Source organism: Cornus florida, unplaced genomic scaffold (assembly GCF_030987335.1).
Source record: "Cornus florida cultivar Cherokee Brave unplaced genomic scaffold, ASM3098733v1 CherokeeBrave_3.0.0_Hap2_Chr03, whole genome shotgun sequence".
In the NCBI taxonomy this organism is placed as follows: Eukaryota; Viridiplantae; Streptophyta; class Magnoliopsida; order Cornales; family Cornaceae; genus Cornus; species Cornus florida.
Window position 1 is genome coordinate 26,368,429 of NW_026775573.1, and position 19,952 is coordinate 26,388,380.

Sequence of the window (19,952 nt, forward strand, 5' to 3'; positions counted from 1 at the left end):
TGTTCATGGCTAAATTTTTACCATCAAATTATGAGGAGTTGATGTTTCGAAAATGTCGGAATTGTCGGAAAGAGATTCTATCTGTTAAAAAGTCTACGGAGAAAATTTACAAGAAAGATAGTGACATCAAGATTAATAATAATTTTATTGAGGCAATGACTGACATTATTGAGGTTGATGAATTTTTTTTTTATTCACCTATTGTAGTTGAAAAAGGTGAAGTCAAGGATGTGAAAATATTAATTCCAAAGAGTTGGCAGATGCAGAAAATACTTTAGCATAACAAAAGAAGAAGATGGAATTTACAAAAAAAATATTGACATCAAGAATAAAAATAATTTTATTGAGGCAACGACTGACATTATTGAGGTTGACCAAAAGAATATTTTTTTTTATTCACCTATTGTAGTGCGAAGTCAAGGATGTGAAAATATTAATTCCTTTGTAAGAGTTGGTAGATGCAGAAAAACATTTTAGCACAACAAAAGTAGAAGATGGTGACAAGGAGTTCGAATCAAGAATTAATTGATGATCAGTAGGTTAATAATTTTTCCAAATCAGGTGTCCAAGATGGTATGGAAGAATTTGGGCTTCAAGTTGGTCAAGTATCAATATTTGAGCAGATTGTCAATGAAGAAGTATTTATTTCGAAAGGTGCTAGTGAAAATACTTTGGTGTCGTGCTTTGAAGATTTTCATGGCAGTGGACAAGTTTTTTTTTAAGTAGCGGGGACTAATGTAGGATAGAATTCTAAACAGTTCGACAAACAGTTTGACAAGTCCGTTTTCGACAAACCAATAGTGTTTTTTTGGGTGGAAACGATGCATTGAGAAAAATCCACTAGCTTTAGCTTATGGGCTATGCTGATTTTCGGCTGAAAACCTTCATTTAGGCTCTGAAATTGCATTTTATTGTGTTACATGAGGCATGCCGATTATTTCGGGATTTTTGTTCAAAGCCTTAAAGAAGTCCAAATACTCTAAAATTTTAGATTTAGTATTTTTTTATTTATTGGGTTTATTATTCTATTTTTTTCCGAATTTTTAGAGAAAATTTATTTTTTCCCTTTTCTTTTTGTTTTTTTGATAGAATTAGGTTTTCTTTTATTCTAAATATGTGTACTGGTAGGTGCAGAATTAACTTTTATTCATTCAATTATCAATACAAATATCAGATTTCTTTGAAATTATCCTTTGTTTTGTTGATTTAAAACATCTACATTGTGGATTCAAAATAAACTGTTTCTTGTGAACAAATTTATTGCTTCAGCTCACGTCATAAAATCAGATAAGATATTCAACTGATGGGATTACAATTGTTCCCAATGATGAAATTAACTATAACAGTAAAAAATCAGGTCGATAAGAGTCCCTAATTTCATTCCCCTTTTAGAGCTCCTTCAACATTATCCCTAAAACATAATTCTTGAAACAACCTTGTTTTGCATGTATGAACAAAGTAACAAGCGAACTTAAAAGCAGAGCATTATGTAAATGGGCACCATGAAGGGAACACATTGGATAATAGTCAGATGATTCTCGTCAATAATAGGTAAAAATATACTTGTTATTTAGGTATTTGACAGCAGTACATCAATGTGAGCATCCTATAGCGTTTGAGCTATCAACACCAATGAGCAAAGGAAAAGAGTGTAAACTTGAATTCATCCTGGACACACTGAACAACATAACCAAACTTAAAGAAAGCTCCCAATACAAACTCGGAGGAAGATGGGAGATGGACTAATAATGAATTGAAACAACAATGTCACACATGCATAAAGAGAACAATCTTATATAATCACATTTATTTATTTATGCTCTGAATGAAATGCGAAAATAACAGTTGCTGGATAAAAAGAAATACAAACCTTAGAGGTTTGCATCATTACCAATTGAAAATCAAAATAACTAATTATTAAATTGAACTAGTTCTGAAATTGTATGTCAAACAAAACCAAGATCACCTAGACTACAAAAGTAGCGGAGAGGTTAATTCCCCATGTTGTTGAGCTTTCGAGTTTCAATTGCCGGAACTAAAACAGAGAATACAAATTTACTCAGAGATTGATGAAAATTGATTGCCATGTTGTATTTCAAACAAAATCATATTCACTACCCAATAGTAAACAAGGAGAAACCAATGTATAGTTGGAATCAGAGATGTAGGACCTTAAAAAGGATATTGTGTTCCTCATTTAACATACCCTCCTAGTTACTTTGAAAGATTCAACTTCTCTTGATATAACTTCAAAAGCTCAGGAGCTTCTTCCTCGTATTTTTCCACAAACTTGTTTAGGAAATAACTTTCAGGAGACTCCAACAACTGCTTCAAGCCAAAACCCTTCTTAATCAAACCTTTTGACAACAGAATTTGATAAACCAAACACCTTGGAATGATCCTCCTCTCCAAGCTCAGGCAAACAAGCATTGGCCTCCTCACAACAATTGAAGACTCCCAACCCATTTTGTTGACAAAAAAATCCATTATCCCCATAATCTTATCCTCTAATGCCACCATAAACCGTGTATGCTTCCCACAAGCCACCAAAATCTGATCCTCAGACAAACTCCACTTCTTATAAACCTCCACCTTCTTTTCCCAAGTGGATTTACACATTCCCCTCGGTGCGTTAACTGCTAAAGCAAAATTCATTCTTTGAGCGTTAAAACCCATTTTCTTTATTTCCTCCACTATCTCCTTAAACCTATCAGCATTAGTGGTGAAAGCACTAGGTTGATTTGTGAAGAGAGCCAGAATATTTGATTCGGACATACCTATTTCTCTCAGAGCTTCTATATTGGGTGCTACAAATATGTGAGGATCATAAAACAAAAGCCTAGCCTGGCGTTTAATAATGTCATTCGTTTTTCTTCCGACTTAGAGCAATTTCTTGAAGAAATTGTATGATGGGGTGATTTTGTTTTCCAAACTTCTGGTGTTGCAGACAGTATTTTGGCAATATCTTTTTTTGGAAAACCTTTAGAGTGGAAAAATTCGATTTTGGGCAAAAATGTTTTATCGGGATCGGACACGAGTACCTGAGGGACTCTTGTGATGAGAAGTGAGATCTGTGTTTCGGTGAATCTATGGTTTCTGAAGAATGCGAGAACAGAGTCTGGTTTGTCTGGGTTTTGATGTTGATGTACTTGGAGGCCAAAAGAGCCTTGTCTGGACGAGGCCCACATGATTTTATGAGGTAATCGACAGTGAATGAGTGCTGACTTGAAGTGCTAGATATAGATTTGAGAGACTTCTGCCCCCTCCTCTCCTGGGGCAATGTGAGACGTCACATGTGCTTTCAGCAATAAATAAATTAGCCGACCCTAAAGATTTCATTCAAGGGCAATCTAAAATTTTTGATGATTACAAACTATTAACGATGTTTATGGACTAATATTTATATTGAGTGTTATCGATTACATTGAGTGTTATCGATACTTCACATTTCAAGAATGACCTCAATAAGCCAATAAAGATTAAAAAAAAAAAAAAAAAAGATTATTCCAAGCACTCCATAACTCAAGATCACATTAATGGTAAGATACGGATACATAAGAATTGAAGTTGCTAATAGAAAGATCCAAAGTCCACTCAATGATGACGGGGACTTTAATAAACAAACAGACAATTCAAAAAAAGAAACAAGTTCACCTTAAAGCTTAAACGATCATTGCCAAAGCATGAACAAATAGGTAAATAGGTTGATGAGTGTTTACGATTCAATATCAAAGTATTTATGAATCCATTTGAAGCTCATATCTAGAATCATACATAAACATATTCATATTTGATCCTTGGAACAACATAAAGATAGGTCAAACTTTAAAGTCATTCCTAGTATAGGGCTATATTGAGGATGTCGAACCTCAAGAACCGTGTTGGTATTGTTAAGTATAAAATTATCCCTAATTTGATTTAAAAGGAAAGATGGATTTGTTAGTTTTCTTACTTCTACTTGCAATGAAAAAAAACTGGTCAGCCTAGCCTGCCTATTTGACCTTCTAACGGTTCAAACGGGTTCTAAAATCTTCAGCCACTTGTTCTGCATCAAGGGGTTTAGGGGATTGAATTTCACTACTAACCTCATAACAATGGTCAATGATATTAATTCCGGGGAAATTCATTATATATGTACTATGAATCATGCGGTTATAAGCTCACAATGATTATGTCAAGATGATAAATATATTAACAACCAATAACCATAGTTTATCTTCAGTTGGCATGAATTGTCTACCCAACTAATCTAAACTAGGGTGTAATACAACTTATCTTTCTTAAGCATGAACTATTAAATTATTTGCTAACATAAAGAATGAATACTAATAATTCCTATAATCATAGAAAATAAGAACGACATGAGTCCAATTGAAACAAAACTAATTTCTAAGACAAGACAATGATTTCATTAAGATCAAGTTTAAACATTAAATCCAACTACAATTGGCACAACCAAAACAATTCCCAAAGTTATGCAATTCATACACTTACATATAGAATTCCCCAAAAATAAATACAATTAAACCATGTTACTTGGCTAGGGTTATATTAATTTCCTAAGGAGGAGTTTAGCTATTCATGGAGAAGATAGAAAGCTTCAATGATGTGATGAACGTCATCTCCATGGACTGCAAATCTGATCGGAATCACCTTCTTCAAGCTTTAACAATGGAAGATTGCTCCGAGCCGCCAAGTCCTTTCTTATGTATTCTCTTCCTTCAATAGGCATTCATTCTGACCTCTATTGACCAACAATAGGCCCTAAACTCGTGCTCCAACTTTTGGAGGAATTCTGACCCAATTAGAATTGGAAAAGAGTAAAAAACAGCAATCCAGCGAAAATTAGGAAATTTGCCCAGACAAAATGAAAGTTCAAACTTCTATACTGAGAAAAGTTGAATTTAGTCCGATTGGGCTCTAATTTAATCCCAAGCAAGCCGGTACCTTCCTCAATCCTCGAAAACATCACCAAAGGCTCGAAACAAGTAAAATTAACCGTTTTTGAAGTGAATATATGAAAATAACCGAAACCAAGAAATCGATATAAGTACTGCTACATAAGCATTACTAAAGAACTATGATATGCAACTTTAAGGGCTCGAATGTGCAACATTCAACGCTTATTATGAACCAGGTGGAATTCGGTATTGGGCTTTTGAGGCTCGAATTCGGTGTTCAAGTTATTTGGAACTAGTTCAACTTTTTCTTGAATCAGTTAGACATAATTGTAACTCTAATTGAACCATTTCAAAAAAAGTTGAACTAGTTAGACGTGGAAGCCAGAAGATTGTTATTTTAGAGTTAAAAACTCATATGGTAACTCCTTATAGGCAAGTTGAGGAATACTTAGTCCAATAAAGAATTGGGTTTGAGAGACTTTATAAATAGAGATGGGTGTGAGATGTTTAGAGAGAGAGAGAGAAGAAAGAAAATAGGGTTTGAACTATTGCCTTTTTCCAAATAACCCCCTGAACTACAAATTGCCCCCCTGAACTATTGATTTGTTGCAATTAAGGATAAATCGATCACAGATGACCATTTTACTCATTCTCATTAAATTTATCATTTCTTAGTAAATTATTTTTATTATCATCTCTCTTATCCAAATATTAATTATACTATTTACCTTAATTTTCTTATTAGTATCAATTTATTATAAAAATGAAAATAAAATAAATTTGGAACTACCATTTTCTAAAAGGACTAACTTATTGTTAGAACTTTATTATTAATAATAAAACTTATTATACCCTGTTTAAACTTTTTTATTGTAAAAAAAAATACCTTCTTTTTCATACAATATATTCATGAAAAATTAATAGATTACTTAAATAAAAAATACATTCTTTTTTATACAATATATTCATGAAAAATTAAGAAATTAATTAAATTGTTTTAAAATTTTCTACTTAAAATTTTTATGTAAACAATTAATTTTAAAAAATTAAAGCTAAATTTATGGACATTTAATGGAGAATACGTCATCAAATTAGTATGATTTTTTTCATAATTTATTTTAATCAGAAAAATTAATTAAAAAAGTGAAATTCAATAAGAATGAGTATTATGGTCATTTACTGAAAAATAGTCTAAGCATTGGGGTATTTTGCAACAAAATATGATAGTTCAGGGAGTATTATGCATAAAATATACTTGAAGGGGGTTATTTGAAAATTCGAACATAGTGTAGGATTTTTTTATTTTTTATTTTTTATTTGGAACTTTACCCAAGAAAATATGTAAATGGTTTAAGAGTGAGTGTTGTGAGGAGAAGAAAGAGTATATATTGTTGGAAAATCTATGCTTCATGTGATATTTACAATACAACAAAACTTATACTAATATGCTATGGGACTAATAATAATATGTTAAGAAATAATTAATTAAATATTTAACTCAACATTTAATTAAACATGCAAAATGAAGCAATAAAATAATAATAATAAATAAAGAACCTGGACCAAGGCTAATATTGAATATTATGTCCTTAAGACAATTTATGCCCGCAAGGTGCTGATGGACTGCATGACAATTGTCTCCTAAGATTCAACAATCTCCATCCACCACTAGTAACACTTCAAACTTGTGGATACGACGAACATTCTCTGTGTAATACTATATCTGGCTAAAAAATGCACCTATAATACTAAAGAATAAAAATGGGTTCAATTCGAACTATTTGGTTCAAACTAATTTCTATGCAGCTTAACCACACTGGCTTCGGGTTTAACGGGCTTCGATCACTTGACCATTGGCTTAGACCAAAATTAACACTACCAATAATACGTAGATTAAATTTGTAATGGCTAAAACCATTTGAGATTGTTTGGAGGGAGGAGAAAGAAGTATTCAAATTTCATAATTGAACCAATTGCAAATGACAGCCTTGGTTTATTTAAACAGGATTCAAAACTCACACCTAGTAGGATGTAGGTATCTCAATCAAGGGACTTATCATTTCATTGTTACAAACAGTCACGACCAAAGCGTTGTGACCAACATTCACAGCCTTTGACAATAAACCCAACAAAATGCTTTAAAAGATCGGTCGAGTTTTCCCTTAGAGGATACGCTACTAAGCCTTTATTTAGGGTATGTATTAACATATATGACTATGGTATATGCATGAATGATATTCATGTAGTTTGTCTAACGAGATGTGCTTAGACAACCAAAGCCATATTCACGTTGCAATTGTAACGTGATTAGGGCTACAACTTGGGCGGGTTAGCCCAGCCCAGCCCAGCCCCAACCCAGAAATTTTGAAATCTGCACATACAATTCACAAATCGGGTTATGTTCGGGATGGGTTTTGTCAAAACCTAGACATATTCGGGTTGGGTTCGGGTAACACAAAACCAAAAATTAATTATTTATTATTTTTTTTTTCTCCTCTCTCTTTTCTTTCTCTTTCTCTCTCTGCCGGAGATCTGGGTTGCTTCTTCTTGAGCCGTCTGGTTGTGGTTGTCTGATCCTCAGCCGGCCTCGATGTGATGTTGTTTCTTTTTTCCGGCGATGGCGCCTGCCTCTTCGCCGGAGATCTGGGTTTCCTTTCCCTCGCTCAGGCGGAGGACGGTCGTCTCTTTGAGACCTTCGCAGGGCACTTCTTTGACGGTTTCTTCTTCGGGTGGCGGCGAAGGAGGAGCTCTGCAGTTGGCATCAGATTCTGGCGTATGGTGGTGGTGATTTGGAGGAACCACATTTGGGTTTTAAAATAAATAAATAAAATTAACACTGAGAATATTCGGTTTTGAACTTTTGATTATTGCAACAAATAGATAAACTGAAATATATAGGTTTTGAAATTCTGATTCTTGTAGATTTAGTATTTCGCAGTTGCAGAGAGAGAGAGAGAGAGAGAAGGCAAGTTCAGAGTTGGGAACGAGAAGAGAGTTGGAGGCGGCGATTGGGGAGGCTGAATCGATTTGCCCTATATATATATATATATATATATATATAATATAATATATATAAATTTCCAAAAAAAAAAAATTATATATATAAAAATAAAAAACTCAACTCGTCAACCCGACCCAACCCGTCCGAAAATATTCGGTTCGGGTTATGACCACAACCCATGTTAGGTACAATTCGGGTTGGCCCAACCCAACCCGATTCGGGTTAAGGTTGGGTTGGGGCTGGGCTGGGTTGGGCCAACCCAACTTGCAGTCCTAAACGTGATGGACACGTTGCAAGCAAGTTTTATTCACACACTTTTCTAACATATGTAATTCCCGTGTATAGACATAGCTTCAAAAGAGATGATGAGTGACTAAGTGAGGTTTTGATATTTGATTGTATATTCTCTTCTTGATTCATAAAAGTAAAATCTCTATCTATGAACGTAGCTATAAAGTTGGGTGAACCATGTAAAATATTGTATTGTGTGTGAATGTGTGTAAGTATATGCTTGTGTTGATGATAATACTTTCGATAAATAAGAGATTTAACTATCAACAACAGCTTACTATTAAGTGAGTTGGAGGGAGTTAATTATCTCCAACACTAGGCTAGTGTCCAATGGAGTCTGATTAAACAAGTTGATATCCAACATTACTCGGTTAATGACCCTATTACATTTTGTTTTTTTCTTTTTTTTTTTTTTCTTTTTTTCATGACCTGGAAGGTCCCACTTTATTGTTCCATAAATTTATGAGTTGTTTCCCTAATGAAAAAATAGGTGATGGTTCGATAAATTTATGATTTGTTTCCCTTAGTGAAAAAATGGATAATGCATTGTCATATAGAAATACAGTGTTTGATCCCCAAGAATTTTTTTTTTTCTCCTTCTTTTCATAGTTTCAGTCCTGTTCTTACTTTCTGATTCACATCTTAAATTCTTAATTGATATCTGGGGAGGTGAGAATTATTGGTTTTGAAGAAAGCATTTTCTTTTTGAACTTGATTCCCTTCTTTACAAATGTGGTGGACTTGACAGTTCGCTGCCTTAACTTGATCTTTAAGTGGCTATGAATTTGACAGTGTTCTTCCAGAGAAGAGAGTGGAAAAGCCGGAGTCAAAGAAACAAAAGAAGAGGAGGAAGAAAAAGGATTAAAAGTAAAACAAACAAAGGGTTATATTTATACTGTGCCCTTTGTTCATTCTGAGGTATATTTATCTGTTGCAGTGACAAATCCCAAAAAGAAGTTGAAATTCAGATTTGGGACAAATTTTGGTCTTAATGATTCGTAGCAGGGAGGGACAAACTAAGGATTACTGGGAATTTTTGTTTGATTCTGCAAAATGGTGACGTCTATGGGAAATACGCGTTGATCCATTGAGCTCCATGGAAGATTTAGGATTCAATTCACTTTCAGACAAGCCACACGATTAGATTCTTGAGCTTGTGGAATGGCAGGCAAATACTTCTGGCTCTTGGTTACATGTCAACGTGAATAAATCAGGTTGATAAGAGTCCCTAAATATATTTCGTTTCCTTTAAGAGCTCCATCAACATTTGTCCCTAAAACATCATTCTCCAAACAGCCACCAAGCAAAAGAAAAGAGTGTATACCTGAATTCATCCCGGACAAATGGAACATCATAACCAAACTTAAAGAAAGCTCTCAATACAGACGCGGAGGAAGATGTGAGACGGACTAATCACGAATTGAAACAACAATGTCATACTTGCATAAAGATAACAATGTTATATAATCTCATTTATTTATGCTCTACACGAAATGGGAAAATAACAGTTGCCGGATAAAAAGAAATACAACACTGAGTTAGAGGTTTGCATCATTACAGTTGAAAATCCAAACCACTAATTTACCAAATTGAACTACTTCTGAAATTGTATGTCAAACAAAACCAAGATCACCTTGATTGCTCTCCCACATAACAAACAATGCCAAATTTGCTCAAAGATTAATGAATGTGAATTGATTGCCATGTTGTTTTTCAAACAAAAGCATGTTCACTACCCAAAAGTCCACTCTGTTCCCCATTTTCCCATACACTAGTTACTTTGAAAGATCCAACTTTTCCTGATATAACTTCAAAAGCTCAGGAGCTTCTTTCTCATACTTTTTCACCAACTTCTTTAGGAAGCAACTTTCAGGAGACTCCAACGACTGCTTCAAGCTAAAATCCTTCTTAATCAAACCTTTCGACAACAGAATCTGATAAACCAAACATCTTGGAATGATCCTCCTCTCCAAGCTCAGGCTGACAAGCACTGGCCTCCTCGCAACAATCGAAGACTCCCAACCCATTTTATTGACAAAAAAATGGGGACATAATCTTCTCCACTGATACAAGCATAAACCATGGATGCTTCCCAAAAGCCACCAAAATCTGATCCTCAGACAAACCCCACTTCTTATAAACCTCCACCTTCTTTTCCCAAGCTGATTTACTCATAGCCCTCAGTGCATGAATTGCTACACCAGACATCACTTTTGTAGGGTTAAAACCCATTTTCTTTACTTCCTCCACAATCTCCTTAAACCTATCAGCATTAGCCGTGAAAGCTTGAGGTTTTTTTGTAAAAAGAGCCACAATATTCAATTCGGGCACACCTATTTCTCTCAGAGCTTCAATATTGGGTGCTACAGATATGTGAAGATCATACAACAAAATCCCAGCAAAGTGTTTAATAACGGCAATCGTTTTCTCTTCGGACTTGAGGAATTCCTTGAAGAAATTGTACGATGGGATGATTTGGTTTTCCAAACTTCTTTGCCAAACAGCTGGTGTTGTAGACAGTATTTTAGCAATGTCTTGGGTTAAAAAACCTTTAGAGTGGAAAAATACGATTTTGGGTAAAAGGGTATTCTGGGGATCGGACATGAGTACCCGAGGGCGTCTTCTAATGAGAACTGAGATCTGGGTTTCGGTGAATCCATGGCTGCTAAAGAACGCGAGAACGGAGTCTGGTTTGTCTGGGGTTTTGATGGTGATGTACTTGGAGGCCGAGAGAGCCTCTTCTGGACGAAAGCCCACATGATTTAGTGAGGTAATCGACTGTGAATGAATGTTGATATGAAGTGGTAGATATGGATTTGAGAGATGGTGATGAAGATAAAGGGTCGTGTTGAAGAAAATGCAGTGTCCGGATTGGTGAAGTTGATACGACACACCTCAAATAAGGCAAAGATTTGAATATGAAATTAAACATGGACAGTGATGGAAGGGACTCACCTGTTCTGGTCTTGTTCTTCTGAGGAGATTTTGTAGCAAATTTGGATCTCCTTCCCTAAAACACTCCTCCTCTCTGATAAACCCTAAACAACTCTGTTATTCTCGACCGTAGTGCCTCACCAGAGAGCAGGAATTCGACCCCTAACCTAGAAGGGTTCATTCACAAGGAGACTGATTCATTTTTTATTTACACGTGTCTTATTAATCACTAATTAAGAGCCTTGTATTCTCTATTCACAAATATATGAATGACGAAGTGCAATAAATAAACCTTAAATATACTTAATTTTTATTTATTTATTATTATCATTTTTATGTCTATTGTCTACCAGAGACACTACTACATTAAAAAAAAAAAATTTCAACACAGCTATCGACACATTTGGATACTAAATATGCAAATATGGGTTAAAAAAAAAATTCTTTAAAATTTTCAAGTTGAGCGAGTAAAGACAACTTTTTTATTTGATGGCTCAAATAACTAAAATAATAAAATAAAAATACTGCTATAAGAGCTTTGGGGTTTAATTTTTATAAAAAAAAAACATTTTTTTTTGTAGTTTTATAAACATACATATTTGACGTTTTGGGATATTGGCAATTTTATAAAAATTATAGAGTTCTTGAAGTTTTTATAAAAATTAGAGACTCAAGTGCCAAAAATGCCCTTAAGGGTATTATAGGATTTTAAATAAATTTATTTGGTCAAAATGGATTAGCAACCCTTATTAGAAGGCAATTTAGTACAAATTTTCAAATGTTAGGGATTTATATGTATATACAAATTAATAGGATTATATAAATTAGTCATATATAAATAATCTTAATTGAAGGATACTCTTCAAACACCGTAATGAGTCAATGACAGACACCTTGAGTACTGGAGTTGTGGAAAAAAAAAAAATGATTCTTCAATAGACTTCAACGATGGATAGTTTCACAATTACATCCCACTTTTATGCAGCAAAAAAATACTAAATTGTCAATAAATTCCACTTTATTGCATCAAAAGATTGTGAAAGTGTTAATTTGTTTGAAATGATGACAGTTATTTATTATTATTTTTTTTCCCTATAAGCGAAATGATGATATAGCTTGAAATAATAGAAAATATGAAACTTTTCTCTCACTAAGTTTTAATTGAACGAATAAGAAAACAAAGTTTCAAATAAATGTAAGATTAGGATTTTAAGAGAAATTAATAATGTATTGCATAATTTCTTGTGAAAAATTAAGTTGTTCAATTTCATATCAAAATACGTTAAGTTTTTCTCATTAATATAAAAACATAAAGAATCATAATGAGAATTGAATATTAATCATAATCTACAAGCATGTATTTGTGATTATTAAAAATAATTTTAAAAAGTTAAATATTATAAGGAGGTGATTTGAAATTAAAAATAAAATAAAAAAGCCATTAATAGACCTAAATGATGGTGATTTTTTTTTTAATCACTTTTGATGTGATATGTTTCCACTTCACCAATTTGTTATAATTTAGCATCTCATCAGTTAAGTAAACCAGTTTGTTGTAAATCCTATATTTTTAATTTTAATTCACACATCCATGGGTGATTTCATCAAAAGCGTACGTTTTGATACCTCAAAGTGGAGAACTATATTAATAATTCATCTCAAATTTCATCCGCCAATTGCTAGCACAGTTTCAGATTATATATACATGTATATATTAATTTAGTGTTCCATCATGGTAAAAATGCATGAATCTTTTTTGGTCAAAATATTTTTGTAAAATGGTGTTTATAAAAAAATATCTTGAATTATTATCGGAGAATACTTGGGTCCTCCTCTTGAAAGATAAAGTTCACCCTCTAAATTGATATGGTCTAATATAATTTTGACACATATTTAAAATTTTAAACTTTTTATAAATAATCATTACCCATTTTCTTTCGGGTTAAACCGAATCCCAAATTTTTTATTTTTATTTTTGGTAATTAGACTTCCAGAGTTGAACCCTAGTTTTGATGGCCAACTTGGTACCAAATTGTCTCAATTGTTGCTCGGACAGATTGTTAAACTCATTATCCCACGTAGGGAACTTGATATTCTTGGTGGTCTCATCAACTTTCTTATTCTCTACTTTTACAATTACTGAAGAAATAGTACCTTTTTGATGATCAGTTGTTTCATTACCCTCTTTCTTCTTCTTCTTCTTCCTCGAGTTGTCTTCCAAGAAGTCAGACAAATCAAGGGTCTATTTGCAACGATTTTTATCAGATTGTTGCTTGTACAAGGTGTACATATGCCGGATTGTATTAAGATCGTTAGGCCACATGTGGAGTTGTTGATCATCATCGACGGTAATGGTTTGGACCATAAACTACCACACAGGCTTCAACACCACAAAGAGTGGATAATTCAAACGTCTTCTGTTCCAAACACTTTCTTCTCTTCTGAAAACTATTATTACGTGACTTTTCGTTAGTTATTAATTCCTTCTTCAGAATTGGGATTAATTTCGTAGAAGTCCTTTAGCAAACGTGCTGGCCAAGAGGAATGTTTGTCCTGCTTGTGGATACGCTCGCCCTCTGATCTCTCTCTCTAGACTCTACACCACCCCTCCCTCTCTCTAGATTTGAATAATGCTTTAATTTGGAGGCGGCGCAACTATTTTATAATGAGAGGTTGGGTCTCTATTGTAGAAACCCCAAGGTGCTTAACAAGCAAGTCTCGTGCATGGACTTTAGAGTGAGGATATATATAGCAGTCCTAATTAAGCTGCCATAGATTTGTTGATGACATTTTTATGGAAACTAAACAAAATACTCTCAGATACTAAACATTGTGTTAGATATTGTTTTAATATATTTTAAAAAAATTAGGACACACACAGTGTTTGTTACTTAGTCCCAATTGCTAATTTACATTATTGACCTCCTACTTTAAACATCCATCTTTACACCTGGAATCAATATATATATATTGGGTTAAGTAAATATATTTTTAATTAAAAAAACGCTACAAAGTAACCTAATATGATCATCAACTTTTGGTTTTAAGGGGTCTTGGATTCAAATCTCACTCTTACATTTGTTTTTCCAGATTTTATGTTTGGTGTGGAAGTGAGGTTTAAGCCCTTCTTAGCAAAGGTATTTTGGTAATTTTATGTTTCATCAAAAGAAAGGATTCCTTATTCTTCTGTGTTTTATTCTGATCAATAACTGGAAATAATAGATTGAAATTTCATAGCAAGTAAGTTTAGAAATGACCTTATAAATAGTATTACAACAGGTATTAGGTAGAAAATCTTTCATTCTTGAGGGATTAGGAACTTTGGAAACTGGGGCAAGGTAAGTGGAATTTTTTGCTAATTATATAACTTGTCCTAATTATACCCAGAAGTTGTTTCTGGGTAGTTCATAATTTGTCCTAACTATCTTCCACAATGATCTTAATTCATTTTCTACAATAATATATAGTCATGTTCATGCTAAAATTGAGAACATTATGTAATAATTATGAAAATGAATTGTTAGCCTCTATATAACTTGCGTGTGTGCAACGAATTGCTGTTTCCTCTACCAAATTTGGCTGCTGAAAAAGCAGCAATACACACACACACATACAGAATATATATTAGCATTCAATAATACATATTATTTGTCATCTGCAAGGTACTGCAATGTTTTATAATCTAAGTCTTCAGTCAACAAAATAAAAGCCCTCAAATTATTGATTAGCATGTCTATTGAATACACTCAAAAGGATTTCTTTGACTGTTTATTATTGGTAGTATATATATATGCATAATATTTTATGTTCCTTTACACTTCAAATTTATAACAAGTTTTGTTCTACTTGCTAAGGAGCTTTTGAAGTTCCATTTTGAAGTTGAGGCATATATGGGGCTTTTTCTTGAGCTGTGTGGAATGGCATGCAAATAATTATGGTTTGATAAGAGTCCCTAAATATATTTCATTCCCCTTCAGAGCTCCTCCACAATTTGTCCCTAAAACCTCATTCTCCAAACAGCCTTGTTTTGCATGTACAAACTGTTGGGATTTATATGCCCTGGCATAGCAAATTCCTATCTGGATTATAGTGACATATGTTCCTGACATATCTGAAATATTTATGATTTATATAATTGGTGAATTCAATGTATTATGTTTCGATTCATTATGAAATTGATAGTGTCCCTGTGATTACAAGAAATATTTATATATATGTATGTGATGGCAATCAATGCATGATATATAAATAGTAATTATAAATTGTTCATAGTCGGTAATTATGGATGGACTCATAATAAATTAAGACTTGAATTGGATCCGCGTTAGGTTGAGATATATTGCGAGAGCCGTCGTATGCAATTGCTCCCTATTACCGTCATAGCATTTGACTCTTAAGCATGAGAAAATTATAGATTCTTTTATTAATTAATAATTACTTTGATTTGTTTGGCGGATTCTTCGGGATCCTTAGACCAACACTTTGGGTAGTTATGTAATTAATAGTTAGAGGGTTATATTTTAAATATTTGCATCATTGCTACTTGTATTTATTTTGTATTGATTATGATTGATCACAAAGTAAATTTGAAGGCCTTCATATGTTTTTAGACAAAATGATTTATTATATATTTATTTATTTAAATTATTATTTTTGTCAAATAAATGTTTTTATTGTGATCGAGCCAGAAATAATCAATGGTACCAAAATAAATATATTAATTAAGTAGTCGGATTGATGGCTTTATTTATCCGATAACTAATTATGCATAAAGGGGTCAAAGTGCAATATTGACTTAGTGGTTATTTATTATTTAATTGGAATTCAATTAATTTCCTTTAGTGGAGTAGAAATTAATTTATGAATTAATTGAATTGGGTCCATGGACCGGGTCAATTATTAATTCATTGTAGCCAATAAAATAATAGGCCCAATGGATTCTCACTCATAGCCCAACTTGATATTGGAATCATATTAGATTTGAGACATGTGAATTAGAGATTGAGAAGGATTTGTTATTTCCTTTTCTTTACCTTTATGTTGCCTATAAATAGACATGGTCTATGAATATTTGAGGTGTGATTTTTGAAAGAAGGAAAAAGGAATAAATTTTCTCTCTCTAGAAAATTAGGGTTTATGTTCTCATCTAATGGAGGCTTCCACAAGCCTAGTTTTCCAAGGTCATTCATGGAGGCTTATGAGTGATTCCTAAAGGCAAAACAATTACCAAGAAAATAGAGATCCGAGGAGAAGGCATCTTGCTAAGGGATCTACAATAAATGAGAACATTCACTTTAGAAGAAAGATTTAAAGATTTACTCAGACCTTTGATGTAAGTATTCAATCCATTAATTGAATGATACATCATATTTTTATTTTTGCATAAAACTTGTTTCTATGTGATGAATCAAGATCTATGAATTTAAATCCCTCGAAAAGTTTTTAAATATTGTACATTTCCCAACACAAACAAAGGAAGTAACAAATGAACTTAAAAACAGAGCATTATATAAATGGGCTATGAAGGGAACATATTGATTAACAATCGATGATTCACCATGCTGATCTAGTAACACTTTCTTCTCCATTCCAGTTTTATGGACTAATCGTCGTCAATATATTTGTTGTTGAGGTATCCGACAGCAATGCACCAAGGTGAGCATCCTATAACATTCGTGCTATAAACACCAAGCAGCAAAAGAAAAGAGTGTAAACCTGAATTCATCCTGGACAAACTGAAAGAAAGTTCTCAATACAGACTGGGAGGAAGATGATAGATGGACTGAATCATGAATTGAACCAACAATGTCACACTTGCATAAATAGAACAATGTCATATAATCTCATTTATTTATGCTCTAATCGAAAGGGGAAGATAACAGTTGCTGGATAAAAAAGTACAACACTGAGTCAGATGTTTGCATCATTACAATTGAAATTCCAAATCATTAATAGACCAAATTGTTTGTCAAACTAAACCAAGATCACCTACACTGCTCTCCCAGACTATAACAAACAATGGCATATCACACCAAGCCTTAACCACTACAAAAGTACTGGAGAATTCAATGCACCATGTTGTTGAGCTTCAAGTTTCAATTGCCGGAACTAAAACAGAGAACACAAATTTGCTCAGAGATTAATGAAATTTGATTGCCATTGTTGTATTTCAAACAAAAGCATATTCACTACCCAATGTATAGATGGGATTAGAGATGTACGACCTTAAAATGGTCATTTTCCCATACCCTAGTTACTTTGAAAGATTCAACTTGTCCTGATATAACTTCAAAAGCTCAGGAGCTTCTTCTTCATATTTTTTCACATACTTCTGTATGAAGTAACTTTCAGGATAGTCCATCATCTTAATCAAGCCAAAATCCTTCTTAATCAAACCTTTTGACAACAGAATTTGATAAACCAAACACCTTGGAATGATCCTCCTCTCCAAGCTCAAGGAAAGAAGCCCTGGCCTCCTCACAATAATAGAAGACTCCCAACCCATTTTATTGACAAAAAAATCCATCATCCCCATAATCTTATCCTCTGATGCCATCATACACCTTAGATGCTTCACAAAAGCCACCAACATCTCATCCTCGGACAAACCCCACTTCTTATAAACCTCCACCTTCTTTTCCCAAGTTGATTTACTCATTGCCCCTAGTGTATGAATTACTATACCAAACATCATTGTTGTAGGGTTAAAACCCATTTTCTTTACTTCCTCTACAATCTCCTTAAACCTATCAGCATTAGCCGTGAAAGCTTGAGGTTTTTCTGTAAAGAGAGCCACAATATTCAATTCAGGCACACCTATTTCTCTCAGAGCTTCAATATTGGGTGCTACAAATATGTGAAGATCATACAACAAAATCCCAGCAAAGTGTTTAATAACGGCATTCGTTTTCTCTTCGGACTTGAGGAATTCCTTGAAGAAATTGTACGATGGGATGATTTGGTTTTCCAAACAGCTGGTGTTGTAGACAGTATTTTAGCACTGTCTTGGGTTAAAAAACCTTTAGAGTGGAAAAATACGATTTTGGGGAAAAGGGTATTCTCGGGATCGGACATGAGTACCCGAGGGCATCTTCTAATGAGAAGTGAGATCTGGGTTTCGGTGAATTCATGGCTGCTGAAGAATGCGAGAACGGAGTCTGGTTTGTCTGGGGTTTTGATGGTGATGTACTTGGAGGCCGAGAGAGCCTCTTCTGGACGAAGCCCACATGATTTAGTGAGGTAATCAACTGTGAATGAGTGTTGATCTGAAGTGGTAGATATGGATTTGAGAGATGGTGATGAAGATAAAGGGTCGTGTTGAAGAAAATGTAGTGTCCGGATTGGTGAAGTTGATACGACACACCTCAAATAAGGCAAAGATTTGAATATGAAATTAAACATGGACAGTGATGGAAAGGACTCACCTGTTCTGGTCTGGTTCTTCTGAGGAGATTTTGTAGCAAATTTGGATCTCCTTCCCTAAAACCCTCCTCCTTTCTGATAAACCCCAAACAACTCAGTTATTCTCAACCGTAGTGCCTCACCAGGGAGCAGGAATTCGACCCCTAACCTAGAAGAGTTCATTCACAAGGAGAATGATTCATTTTTTTATTTACACGTGTCTTGTTAATCACTAATTAAGAGCCTACTTGTATTCTATTCACAAATATATGAATGACGAAGTGCAATAAATAAACCTTAAATATACTTAATTTTTATTTATTTATTTATTATTTTTTTAAAGTCTACCAGAGACACTACTACAGTAAAAAAAATGGTTTTTTTCAACACATTGAGGTATCGACACATTTGGATACTAAATATGCAAATATGGGTTAAAAAAAAATTCTTTAAAATTTTCGAGTTGAGCGAGTAAAGACAATTTTTTTATTTGATGACTCAAATAACTAAAGGATTAAAATAAAATAGTGCTATAAGAACTTTGGGGTTTAATTTTTTTTTTTTAAAGACATATTTTTGTAGTTTTATAAAATATATATTTGACGTTTTGGGATATTTTGGCAATTTTATAAAAATTATAGAGTTATTAAAGTTTTTATAAAAATTAGAGACTCAAATACAAAAAAAGCCCTTAAGGGTATTATAGGATTTTAAATAAATTTATTTGGTCAAAATTGATTAGCAACCCTTATTAGAAGGCAATTTATTACAATTTTTCAAATGTTAGAGATTTATATGTAGGAAAAAAATTTCTGTACAATTTTTATACAGTAGAAGTTGGTTTTACAGTTTTTACTTTACTCATATATAAATAATCTTAATTTAAGGATACGCTTCAAACAACTTAATGAGTCAATGACAGACACCTTGAGTACTGACTGGAGTTGTTAAAAAAAAAAAAGATTCTTCAATAGACTTCAACGATGGATAGTTTCACAATTACATCCCACTTTAATGCAGCAAAAAAAATACTAAATTGTCAATAAATTCCACTTTATTGCATCAAAAGATTGTGAAAGTGTTAATTTGTTTGAAATGATGACAGCATTTTTTTTTTTTTCTGTAAGCGAAATGATGATGATATAGCATAATTTCTTGTGAAAAATTAAGTTGTTCAATTTCATATCAAAATATTTTAAGTTTTTATGATTAATATAGAAACATAAAGAATCATAATGAGAATTGAATATTAATCATTATCTACATGCATGTATTTGTGATTATTAAAAATAATTTTAAAAAATTAAATATTATTAGGAGGTGATTTGAAATTAAAAATAAAATAGAAAAGTCATTGATAGACCTTAATGATGGTGATTTTTTTTTTAATCACTTTTGATATTATATATTTTCACTTCACCAAT

General features: G+C 33.1%; 3 protein-coding genes across 3 annotated transcripts; all 3 read right to left on the reverse strand.

Annotated features, from left to right (window-relative positions):
- Positions 1-2,214: 2,214 nt before the first annotated feature.
- On the reverse strand, positions 2,215-2,775 carry LOC132301317 (uncharacterized). The gene has a single exon (XM_059798582.1). The coding sequence runs from the start codon at positions 2,773-2,775 to the stop codon at positions 2,215-2,217; it is 561 nt and encodes a 186-aa protein (XP_059654565.1).
- Positions 2,776-10,221: 7,446 nt separating this feature from the next.
- LOC132301318 (uncharacterized) lies at positions 10,222-10,797 on the reverse strand. Its single transcript, XM_059798583.1, has one exon. It carries the CDS (start codon positions 10,795-10,797, stop codon positions 10,222-10,224), a length of 576 nt encoding a protein of 191 aa, XP_059654566.1.
- Positions 10,798-16,607: 5,810 nt separating this feature from the next.
- Positions 16,608-18,716, reverse strand: LOC132301320 (uncharacterized). The gene is made up of 2 exons (XM_059798584.1): positions 17,997-18,716; positions 16,608-17,943 (listed from the first exon to the last, which is right to left on the reverse strand). The coding sequence occupies exons 1-2, from the start codon at positions 18,526-18,528 to the stop codon at positions 17,381-17,383; spliced, it is 1,095 nt and encodes a 364-aa protein (XP_059654567.1). The 5' UTR covers positions 18,529-18,716; the 3' UTR covers positions 16,608-17,380.
- Between the last annotated feature and the right edge of the window lie 1,236 nt (positions 18,717-19,952).

Bases quoted from the DNA above. Each gene is read 5' to 3' on its own strand.
- LOC132301317 (XM_059798582.1), bottom strand. From the start codon at position 2,775: ATGTCCGAATCAAATATTCTGGCTCTCTTCACAAATCAACCTAGTGCT.
- LOC132301318 (XM_059798583.1), bottom strand. From the start codon at position 10,797: ATGTCCGATCCCCAGAATACCCTTTTACCCAAAATCGTATTTTTCCAC.
- LOC132301320 (XM_059798584.1), bottom strand. From the start codon at position 18,528: ATGTTTAATTTCATATTCAAATCTTTGCCTTATTTGAGGTGTGTCGTA. The intron at 17,944-17,996 runs GTATGATCTTCA...TGAGAGAAATAG, and splicing joins CACTTTGCTGGGATTTTGTT to GTGTGCCTGAATTGAATATT.